The following is a 12,113-nucleotide window of genomic DNA, read 5'->3' on the forward strand; positions in this document are numbered from 1 at the left end:
GTTTCAAAAAATTAAATCGAAAGATAAAATTCCTATGGCAGCTTGCATTGTATCTAGTGAAAAGAAAAGAAAGAGCTGAAAAAAATGACAAGCAATGCATATTTTGTAATAAGTCATTTCATAATACAACAGAATGCTTTAAAGCTCCTGATATGTCACTGGAAGAGAAAAAAGAAATATTAAAGAAGAAAGGTGTGTGCTTTATTTGTTTGAAACCAGGTCATAATTCAAAGATTTGAAGGGCCTATTTGAAGTGCATTATATGCAAGAAAAAACATCATAGTATTATGTGTCCAAACATAAATCAAACAAAACAGAATCCATCAACTGAAATAGATGCCAAGATTATCTTGTCATCAAGGAATTCATCTACATTATTGTTAACGGTATTGGTAAAAATCATCAATAAAGACAGATCTTTAATTATCCGAGGATTATTCGATACCGGTGCTCAAAGATCTTTCATAAAAAAGGATATTGTGTATAAACTAGGATTGGAACCAGTAGATCAAGAAATGTTAAGTCATGGATTTATGGGGGCCAGTGAAACTAAACAAAAGTCCCATAATGTGTATAACATTACATTGCAAAGCTTGTGTTCAAATTTCAGGCTCAACATTTCCGTTTTAGATGAAAAGAAAATATGTGGTGCTATTCCTCGTGTAAGTAATCCTGAAATTTTCCCCATTTTGAAGAGAAAAAATATAGAATTAAGTGATACAGGGGAAGACACTCCTGAAATAGATTTATTAATAGGAGCAGATTACCTTGGTGTATTGCTGACGGGATCAATTAAACACATTGATAAAAATTTAGTAGCCATAAAAACAAAACTCGGATGGAAACTTCAAGGTAAACAAACGAAACAGTCAAAATCTTTGGAGAATATTATTTATGTTGATAATTTAGATTTGACGGAATTATGGAGCCTAGATGCCATTTGTATACGAGATCCTGTAGAAATTAAATCAAGGCAAGTAGTCGATGAAGAAATAGTTGAATTTTTCCGTAAAACTATCAAGAGAAATGACGACAAGAGATATGAAGTATGTTTGCCGTGGAAAAGTGGATATCCAGAGTTAGAAAGCAACAAAGAATTAGCCACTAAGCGTTTGATGTCAACTACAAAAAATCTCATTCGATCAGGACATTTAAGCGAATATGATGAAGTGTTTAATGAGTGGATTCGAGAGAAAACTATCGAAATTGTAGATGAAGATAAGAATAAAGGACACTATTTACCTCATCATCCTGTAATAAAGACTGTTGATACAACTACAAAGATTCGTCCAGTTTTCTATGCCTCAGCAAAAGACTCTAAAGGAAATTGCTTGAATAATTGCTTAGAAAAGGGTCCAAATTTATTAGAATTAGTACCAAAATTGATAAGGCAATTTCGCAAAAATTCTATTGGAATATCAGATATTAAAAAGGCCTTTCTGCAAATCAGCCTGAACCCAAAGGATAGAGACTACTTTAAGTTTTTATGGTGGAAAGTTTTTTCAAGAAGAAATGAATTGATCACCCTAAGACATTGTCGAGTGGTATTTGATGCTTCTCCTAGGCCACTTTTACTTGAGGCAACGATAGCTCATCATCTAGAGAATGTTTCAGATGGAAGGAAGGAAACAACTCGTCAACTTCAAAAATCTTTTTATGTAGATAATTGCATAACTAGTTTAGAAACTAGAGAAAAGGCAGCCAAATTTATTTCTGAAGCTAAAGAACTGATGTCTGCAGCCAAATTTGATTTAAGAGGTAAATAATCATAGAAGATTAATTATAGAAGAAACAAAAAAGAGATATATTCCAATACTAGGACTGTCCTGCGATACTGAAAACGATTAACTTTCTTGTAACAGCGCTATTAAAATTTCAGAAGAAAATATAACTAAACGAACATTATTATCTATTGCTCAACGAATTTACGACCCAATAGGATTTACGAGTCCAACTACTCTAATTCCAAAGATCATTCTACAAAAAACATGGAAAAGCAAAATTAATTGGGATGATGTGCTTCCACCAGATATATGTAATGAATTTTTAACCTTGTACAAACATATAAATCTGCTGAAAGATTGCAAAATTGTAAGAAGACTCATTTCAAATCCTTTTAAAGATTGTCAGATAATTCTTCACTGTTTCAGTGACGCCAGTGAAGTCTCTTATGCCGCATGTATTTTTTTACGTGCTGAATATAACGGGAAAGTTTCAGTTCAATCAGTAGCAAGTAAATCAAGAGTGTCACCAACAAAGAAAATTACAATTCCTCGATTAGAACTGGGAGATGAAGAAGAGAATTTTAAGTGTCCAGTATTGTTGCCGGGTAACCATGAAATAATTCGTCGGTTAATACACCAGAAACATTGTGAGTTGCAGCATGCCGGACTTCGAACTCTCATTTCCAATTTGAGGGAAAATTACTGGATTATTTCTGTCAATAAAATAGCAAAACGAGTAAGCTCTCATTGTATTACTTGCAAAAGATTTAAAGTCAGACCTACGGAGCCACCTGTAGCACCTCTTCCTAAAAATACAATAAAAGTTGCTGCAGAATTTGAAGTCGCGGGGATTGATTTGGCGGGCCCATTGTTTTTGCGTTCTGGAGAAGAGACATGGATTGCCCTTTTTACCTGTGCTATTTATAGGGCTGTTCATCTTGAGTTAGTCAATTCCTAGTCCACGGAAGTCTTTATAATGGCTTTAAGAAGATTTTTTGCTAGGAGAGGTCGAGTTAACATAATCTACACTGATAACGGCACCAACTTCGTTGGTTCAAGTAATGCCTTGAAAACTCTAGATTGGGAGAAGATCATGTCGTTTTCCACTATGAAGAAAATTAAATGGAATTTCAACCCTCAAACTGCTGCATGGTGGGGTGGATGGTGGGAGCGGATGATCCGCATGCTAAAAGAAATGCCAAGGAGAATTTTGGGCCGAAAAAGTATTGATTATGAAGAATTGGAAACTTTTACATGTGACTGTGAAGCTACAATAAATTCCAGGCCTCTCACATATATTGAAGATAATTCAGAAGGTCTAAGGCCATTGACACCTGCTTATTTCTTGCAAGGCATTCCTAGTAATGATACAACTGATTTAAACGAAATCGACAGTAAAAGCCTAAATAGAAGATTACGTTTTATTCAAAAACTACGGCATGATTTAAGAACGAGATTTCGCAACGAATACTTAGCAATGTTAGTGCATAAAGGTCGTCCCACCCCAGATGAATCTTTGAATGTTGGAGACACAATTATCCTTGAAACTGATGGAAAACGTCTTCACTGGTCCTTAGAAATTGTAACTGAAGTCCTCCCTGGAGCAGATGGACATTCAAGAGTCGCCAGAGTACAGCTCAAGGGGGGAAAATTAAGACCATTCCAGAGACTTTATTCCTTGGAAATCAGAAGTTCTGAGAAATTACCATTCATTGCTCAGCAAAAGGATAAAGACACAAACACTCAACTTCCTGCAACTCCAGTTGTTTCAGATCAAGATTGCAGTGAAGATGATAATTATATAACCAAAGTAACTCCTGATGTTATCACTAAAGCTGGCCGGCATATTAAATTTCCCAATAGACTCAATTTATAACTTTTGTTCCAATTTCAGGTACGCCATAAAATTGCAAGGTGGGAGATTATGTAAGCGTCATACCAGTTGCAACTCAACTCCACTCCAAGTTTAATTAATTCAGATTTCGTTTTCTCGATGTGAATATGCTTTCAAAACTTTCTATGTAGATAATCGCAAATAAAGTGTTCTTTTAATCACATCCGTAGTAATTATTGAAGATATTTTACAGCTTATAACAACCACAGAAAATTTATAAATCCGAGAAGAAGGTAAAAAATACATTATTTAAAAAGTATTTATAAAATATAACCAAAGCGATATAGTTAATGATGGGGAAGAATATTGTATTCTTTTATTGAAAAATTAAAGACATGGTTATTTTAATTAACTTTTAACTAGAGTGAAATATTAAAAAATTAAAATACGAAGATAACTGAATGCATATCAAATAATAATTGCAAAGATGCTACTCCCACTCTGCCGAAGCATCCGGGGTAAATTGGATGACAACTGTGATGACAAAATTGAATTGGGAAGTATGGTTAAATCCTGATGGACATCATCCGCCAATGTATAACTACTCCTGTAGGATGTATATCCAGTAATCAGATTGGTAGTAATTCGACGCCACACTGTTACTTTATCCACCAGGAAAGCGAAAACCAACCGGAAGATTTTCATCCCAGGTGGTGGGCCTCCAAAAATAATGAGAAATTCTTCTTATTTTGGTTAATTTTTTAAGAATTTTCCGCCTGAGATGCTTAAGAATTTTCCGCCGCATCATTAAAATCATTTTAATTTATTTGTCACAAAAAATCATTATTTCTAGTGGATTAAAACGAGTAATTTCAGTGGTTCCTTTTATCGCTTTTTATATCAGATTACTTTCATTCTAATAGGATTGAATGATTAGCGTAACTCTTTCTTTTGGGGGAACTGTACAAAAAATATAGCAGTATAATGACTATGACACGATGCGTACTGCTACCCTTACTCAGCTGATGCAATGCAACATGTCTTATCTTCATCCTCAAAGGCTTCGAAACTATCAAAATGAGGAATAAAGATACTGAAGTGATGTTCATTTCGTACCGGTACCATAACGGACCCGATGATTCATTCCACGACTAATCGGATTCGTCTGGTCGGACTAGTTCCGATTCATCACTAATCTGCCTTAATTAAAAAAAAGTATCCGTGCCTGATGCAACAAGCGGTACAGTATATGTAATTGTTTGAGATTACATCTAAAATATCTCTATTTACTAGAAAACTGTTGTATTCAGTAATTTGTTATTGTAACAATGAGCTTCGGAGGTGAATATGGAGCCGGCGGATCTCCTGTTGTCGATAAGGATTTAGAACGCTTCATAGAAGAAGAGAATCAAAAACAAAGATTTCAGCAATTAGTTAATGAACTGAATGAAAAATGTTGGGATATATGTCTTGATAAGCCTACTCAACGTCTCGATTCAAAGACTGAGACATGCTTAACAAACTGTGTGAATCGTTTTATTGATGCATCTAGTTTTATTTTAAAACGATTGGAAAGAGTTGGTGGTCAACATCATGAAATGGAATTCAATTGATGACATGTGAGGTTTGTAAAAATTTCAATATAAAGGATAATATTCATTTAATCTTTTTCAGCATTTTATTGCTAATTGTCTTTTGGTAATTACAACTTTATTTTTGCTGCACTTAATGATTCAAGACGAAGCATAAATTTATAAAATTTACTATTTTATTCAGTTTGAGTGAAATGTTAGGACCTGAACATTATTTCCAGTTTTTCTGAAGTAATTCTGAATGAAACTTCTTTAATATCCATGATAGTTTTTAGATAAAGTCTACACTTTTTTGTTAATAAATCAATGTTTTGGATGACTTTAAAGTGCAAATGATTTAAATTAAAAAGGCGGAAAATGGGGTTTAGTTGACTGTTTGGTTTGATTTTAAAAATCCCTTGCTTGTTTGGCATTTTTTTTTTAGTGTATGTGTATGTGTGTCTGTATCTTCGATTAGAAATGTTCTGGAAACATAAAATGTGAATGGTAAAATTATTGTTCAGAAAATCTTGCAACCTAGCAGTGGGCATTCCACCTAAAAAAATATTCAAAATTCATACCTAAGTTTGGAAACTAATAGTTGATATTAATCAAAGAAAAATGATAATTATTTGAATTTTTTTTTATCTGCTGTGAATATTACATAAATATTAACAATCAGAAAGAAAACCCTGGAATCAAGGCAAAACTTTTTTATAAATGGATTTTTTATCACCTTGTATAAATGATTCAATAAGCAGTGCAGAATTCTAAATTATTAAAACTCATTGGATGGATTTACTCGGAGAATTAATGAGAATTTAAAATTTTGATTCTTATAAACTATCAATTATATATTTAATTGCTATTCTTAAAAATTTTATGCTTTTAATTTTAGATTTATCATTTAATAAATATGCGAGATGCACCTTCTTTAGTTCATAAAATGAATGACATTGTTCATAATACTTACTATGAAAGTACTTTATTGTATAAAATGCCTTAAAAATTAGCATTATTTTATAATGAAGTTATTTTTTTTTCCTAATAATTTTATTTTAACAAAAAGCTCTTGAAAAAATAGAGTATAAGTTATCTTTGTGTTGAACATAAAAACAGTCTGTTTAATATTCAATAATTTTTTTAATCCATTTTGGAAATCTGATTTATCAGCTAGAAGTGGCGGGTATCGCTGCTTTATTATTATTTTTTTAATGTCATTGCATAAAAACCATTCCCATTGTATTGTGTAAATAATCTTAATTGTTTATTTGTATAATTCATTTTCATCCTTTCAGATAAAGTATGAATTCTCTTATGTGCTTTCAGTGTAATAGATTAGGTTTGTTAAAACATATATAGTGATTGTGATAGGTATGGAATTTTAGATTTTGTACTTTCTTAAATCCAGATTTTTGAAATATGAATTCTTTATCATCCTTAAAATTTGTTATAGAACCATTACTTGACCTGACTAAATAATATGATACAAATGCCGAACTGTAATTATTATTATGGTAATAATTTGCCAAATGTGGTGACCTAACTGTAATCTTTAGTTCTTATTTGGTGAATTTTTTAATGTTTGACATGATTTGCAGAAATTCTGTGCTGTATTCTTTAATTTTATTGATGTCAAACATTTTGTAACGTTATTTATATTGCATCCTCATTAATGTATCGTTCTTTAAGAACGTACATAAGTTTTTGCATCAAAAAATTAATTTCATGATCCTACTGTTTAAAATCTAATGGATAATTTCTTGAATAGCTAGTCAGCTTGTTGAAGGAATTAACATTCTCTCCTCGCAAGTAGTCTCATTCCCAATATTTATTATTATACATGAGATTCTTATAATTGAAAAGTCATTGTGGGCATCAAAATGTTATTCTGGTCATATAGAACCTGTAATTTTTACTAAAAAAGTTGTAAGTGCATTGATTGCCAGAAATTAACATATGGCTGCATTTCTTAGTAATGGGGAATGCTGGAGACAAACCAGCATTAGGGTTGCAAGAAGATCGTTTTGTTGGGTTGCCATATTGGTGACAAACTCGGGGACACACTAAACTACACTTCAACCTAAATGAGTAAATATTATTCATTTCATGAGAATAAATAGACAAAATTCTTTTTAAAAAGTTTCATTAAAATGCTTTTTTTTTCCTTCTGTTATTTGAAATTTTTTTGTATAAGTATTTTTAATTTTCAGATTATTAGAATTTAAGTAGTAAGTATACAATTCAGCAATAAAACTTCCTGGCAATTACATCAAAAATCTACTGATTTGATGAATTATTTGGTTTACCACATTAGTGATCAACTTTGTGGTACTAGCTTATAGATCCTAGCCAATTGTATATTTAAACATTTCAATAACTAATTTGATAAATAAAATTTTTATCCCAATATTAATTAATATTGAAATTTCATCTTGCATTTTAAATGAAAAATAATATCTTATATTTTATGCTGCTTGCTTTAAGATTGAAATAATTTATAAAGTGAAATTTCTAATAATTTATATAGGTGTCAGTTAATCTGTTCAAGACGAACAGTGTATATGTATCTTTGCACTAGATTCGCCTTAGGGCTGAATGCCTTGTCCTTGCAAATGGCAAATATTTTTGTCTGGCAGGATCATTGCATGGATGTATCAAACTTTAGAATGAAATATTTACTATCGGAGGGTGTTACTAGTCCATATTACTTTCAAAGGATTTGTCCAGTACATTAATATTTCTCTCTTTAAAGTTGGATTTGAATCAGTCAGGTGAATCATTGGATTTTTGTGAGTGTAAAGCAGAAGCATGCTTACAAATGTAAAAAGAAATACTTGCTCATTTTGAAGTCTTTGTTCCTAATTTCTCTTCTATTTGTCATGGGATTTTATTACTCTAGAAAGTGTTTGAATCTATAAATTAGGACTAGTTTAAGTGCTTTCATTTATGTATAAATGAACACTGTATTTTCATTTTTTAGTATTAAATATCAAGTAATTTAATGGAAGGTTTTTATTATTATTATTATGATTGACATCTTTCTTCACAAATTTAAAAATGGTTTCATTTCTATATAAATAGATTTTTTTTTTACTCATTACAAAATTGTTATTGTGCTAAACTTAGCATGAGAAAATGCTCCTGCCAGTAAGGACAGTTGGCACTTGTCAGCTCCCATCCTGTGGGAGCACTTTCTTCCATAGGTGTCCATCATAAAAGAGCTAAATCTATAAAGAATAAAAAAGAATATACTAATCTGAAGGTAAAAAATAGTGGAAGCGTGTGACAATACCCCAAATAATTTTCCATATGTTGTCTGTGGTTAAGAGTTATCATGATTCTTATAATTACTCGTAACGGTTTACTTATGTTTTGTAAGTATGTAAAATAGTAAATTTTAAATGCAATTTGTTGAAATAATTTCATAAAAAATGAGTTAATCCAGTTTCTTATGTGATTAAATACATTTTTTAAAGTAATTAACTTTTAATTGACATTTTTAAATTGATAGATCCAGATTTGAGTTTGTTGAGATTTTCTTCTAATCCTTTTTATATTTTGTTTGCTTTGAGTTTTTTTAGAATTTTAATTTTAAATATTAGAGTTAATTTGAATGTATTGCTTAATTTAGTCATACTTGAAATATAATTTTATGATTGTCAAATGTGCAATACATTAAAAAAATTTGCTCTTATGAAATTAAGATGTACCTTTTGTACTTGTATTGTCATACAATGCTTATTCATTATGACTTTTATTAAGTTCATTCCTCTGAATTTTTCTATCTTGCTTTTGCTCTAAGCAATCAGCATAAAGTAGAACATAGTTTTAATGAGATTGTGTATATTTTTTATTTCTGAAGTAGAATTATTGAGCAATCTAGAATTTTAGTTTGTTTTACCCTGTGTATTCCTGGAATAAACGGTAAATTCTAATGGGAAAAATGAGCTAATTATAACTTTTCTATTGCTGTCTGCAAATATCCATAGCATTTAGGAAATCAGGAAGTGGAAATTTTCAGATTTTAGCCAAGAGTTGCTCTAATAATTTAAAAAAAATAAATAAAACCATTGATTTGCTGGCATTTTTAATTTGCAATATTTCTAATAGATGACTCTGGTGGTCCAGTAACAACATTACGCTGCAAAACCGGTATATGTCAGTTACTTGGTTGTTAAGTTTTATTGATTTTTTTTACACAGGAAAAAGCCACAAATTTTGCTTTTTAATGCTCTGTGTATCACACACACACATATATATATGTGTAGAGTTAAAATATATCTGATGCAAACATGAAAATAGTCTGACTGGAAAACATTTTTAAAAAGTGAAATTACTCCCATCAACAAGTATTGATTTTAAATTTGAAAAAAAGAAAAAATTGTGATTTTGGAAAAAGAGCGAGAAGAGAAACGAGGTTATTTCTGTGCTGATTGTGATATTGAACTATGTTTTTTTCAATGTTTTAAAATTTCCCACCCAAAAGCTGAATTTTAAAAGAATATTAAATGTAAGTAAAATAAAAATGTATTTTCTATTCTAGCATCCATTTTTGTCAAGATTAAATATCTTTTTTTATATAAAAAAAAACAATTTGTCATTCTTTTTAACTTTTAAATAATATATTTAATACTACCCTATGTTGTCATTTGTTATTACTAGTTTGTTCTGATCGAAACATTAAGAGATGACTTTGATTTCTAAGTTTTTAACTATTGTTAGAATAATTTTTAACAGTTTTAAATAGTGTAAGAATATTTTTTTAATGTTGCATGTTTCTGCTTATTGTTGATTGGAAGATTTTTGTAGAAACTGATGTCTATTTCTGGCAGTTCTTCCTATTTTTGAATAAGAAAGCATTGAAGATGTAGTGACATCTTTAGTAAATAATATTTATCAAAATATTTAAATATCATCAATGGGAAATCTCAAATTCATTCCTTTTTTAAGTATTCTTTATTGTGATACGTAGACATAAATGAAATATGGCACTGAACATTTTTTTTGGAAGAATTTAATATTCACTGTCGGGTTTTTTTTTAAAGTTGAATTATGACTAAAAAAAGAGTGACAATAATTTCCATTCAGTGTAAACTATTACAATTAATGTTTCAGTCATTTACTAATGAGCAAAAATGAATACAGAAGCATTTATTTGTAAAATAGAACAGGAATAATTTTGCAAATAATTGAATAATGATTACTAAGCAATTTTTTTTTCTGTGAATTTTTTTTCTAGACTGATTCTATTGAGTCAGATATCTTTCATTATCCAGTAATATTGTTATCTTTTATACTTTTAATCAAATGAAAGTTGTATTTATTCTGTTGCCTTCATAAAGTTTATTAAGTTTGTAATCTGCTGTAATTCTTTTTGTTTATCGATTTCAACTTATTTAGTGTTCTATGTTTATGTATATTTATCATGGAAAAGGTGAAAGAATTTCTGTTATTGTAAAATTCTAGACATTTTCTTTTCTTTTTTAGTTACTTTGATGGAGGATGTAGAGAAGACCATTGATAACAGGCATCCTTTGTAGAAACTTGATTTATTTCCTCATCATATTTATTTTTGTAACCACATTTTCAAAATAGATTAAATGTTTTAAAAATTCATTTATTGCTTATGATCATTTTGAATAATTTTATTAATGACATTATCAAAAATATTTTATCTATTATAAATATGGCTTTTTCATATAGAAGGTTTAATCTATAATTACCTTATAAGTTTGGCAATGATGTTCAAAGGCAGTTCATTGTTATAATGGTTGTTTTATTTATCATTTGAACATTACAAATAAATGTAACCACAATATTCACTTTTTTTTTTTTTTTTGGTCCCCAACTTTATAAAGTGTTAGTTGTCGAGTTTTAAAATTGCACTATTTATAACATTTAACAATCAGATAAGTATGTAATTCCACATACATAAAACACAATGATCCTTGTTTAAGAAAGTTGAATACAAAGAAATTTCATTCTTAATAATTTCACCAGATTAAAAATCAAAATATATTCTAACATAATGCCCATCAATATATTTCAGGCAGCAAGCACTAAAACAAACATTCTGTATCATCGTTACCTATGGTTATTTAGTATTAATATCAATATGCTAATGCAGTTATAAAATAAGAAAATGTGTTTGGGAGAGGCAAGGTATAAATATTTTTTTTTTTTTTTTCTTTTCCCCATGAATGAAGGGGAAAATTTTTCTTTAATCAATGTATGCAATAACATACAATGTTATGTTTTGGCATTGAATTATAATTCTCATGATACAGATAGATATCTGGTTCAAATTTTCTAATTGGGTTTAATTCATGCATGTATTAAAGAGAAAAGGAAATGGGTTGAGTATTTGCATCAAATCTGATGCTGATTATTTGAATTTTTTTTTTTTCATTCTATTGTTAAAGTCAATTGATAATTTTGAAAATAAACAATTACTTTTGTTTTTCAGTAATGTATTATCTTTCTTTGAATTAAACACTCCCCTGAAAAATAGCAGTTAATTCGGAGGTTTTCAATCTTTTCTGAACCACTGCCCCATGTACTAGAAATACTCATTTTAAAACATTGCTGCCTCTGGATGCACCAACTCTCCCATGGAATGCTTCAAAGTCGATTGGGGGAGGGGGAATACGTTCCTGACTGATAATCTTTGAATTTAAGGAAGTAATTTGTGGGGGGGAAAAATCCCTTCTTATCAGTGTTTGGTTTATTAAATATTTTGCTTTTTTTTTTTTTTTTTGCTGAAAAGATCTAGTTTGAAAATATGCTTAAGAAAAATTTGTAGGCAGTCTATATTTTATCTGTGATGGATTTTTTCCCTTTCTCCAGCCAAGAATTTTGAAAGCTAATAGACACATTCTTTGTCTTGCTAAATATAAACGTATTATAATATTATGTATTCTAATGCTCAAAATTTGACATTAAAACTTGATAAATTTCCGAAATTATTTCCTATATCATAAC

General features: G+C 29.8%; 2 protein-coding genes across 2 annotated transcripts; both read left to right on the forward strand.

The window, feature by feature from the left end:
- Positions 1–287: 287 nt before the first annotated feature.
- Positions 288–2,682, forward strand: LOC129959174 (uncharacterized). Its single transcript, XM_056071996.1, has 2 exons — positions 288–1,758; positions 2,123–2,682. The coding sequence occupies exons 1-2, from the start codon at positions 288–290 to the stop codon at positions 2,680–2,682; spliced, it is 2,031 nt and encodes a 676-aa protein (XP_055927971.1).
- An 18-nt stretch (positions 2,683–2,700) lies between these two features.
- LOC129959175 (uncharacterized) lies at positions 2,701–3,600 on the forward strand. The gene has a single exon (XM_056071997.1). It carries the CDS (start codon positions 2,701–2,703, stop codon positions 3,598–3,600), a length of 900 nt encoding a protein of 299 aa, XP_055927972.1.
- Positions 3,601–12,113: the final 8,513 nt, after the last annotated feature.

This window comes from Argiope bruennichi, chromosome X1, assembly GCF_947563725.1.
Source record: "Argiope bruennichi chromosome X1, qqArgBrue1.1, whole genome shotgun sequence".
NCBI classification, from domain to species: domain Eukaryota; kingdom Metazoa; phylum Arthropoda; class Arachnida; order Araneae; family Araneidae; genus Argiope; species Argiope bruennichi.

Excerpts from the sequence above, each read along its gene's own strand:
- LOC129959175 (XM_056071997.1), top strand. The coding sequence starts at position 2,701 with ATGGCTTTAAGAAGATTTTTTGCTAGGAGAGGTCGAGTTAACATAATC.
- LOC129959174 (XM_056071996.1), top strand. The coding sequence starts at position 288 with ATGTGTCCAAACATAAATCAAACAAAACAGAATCCATCAACTGAAATA. Across the intron at positions 1,759-2,122 it reads AGCCAAATTTGATTTAAGAG|ATTGTCAGATAATTCTTCAC; the intron begins GTAAATAATCAT and ends ATCCTTTTAAAG.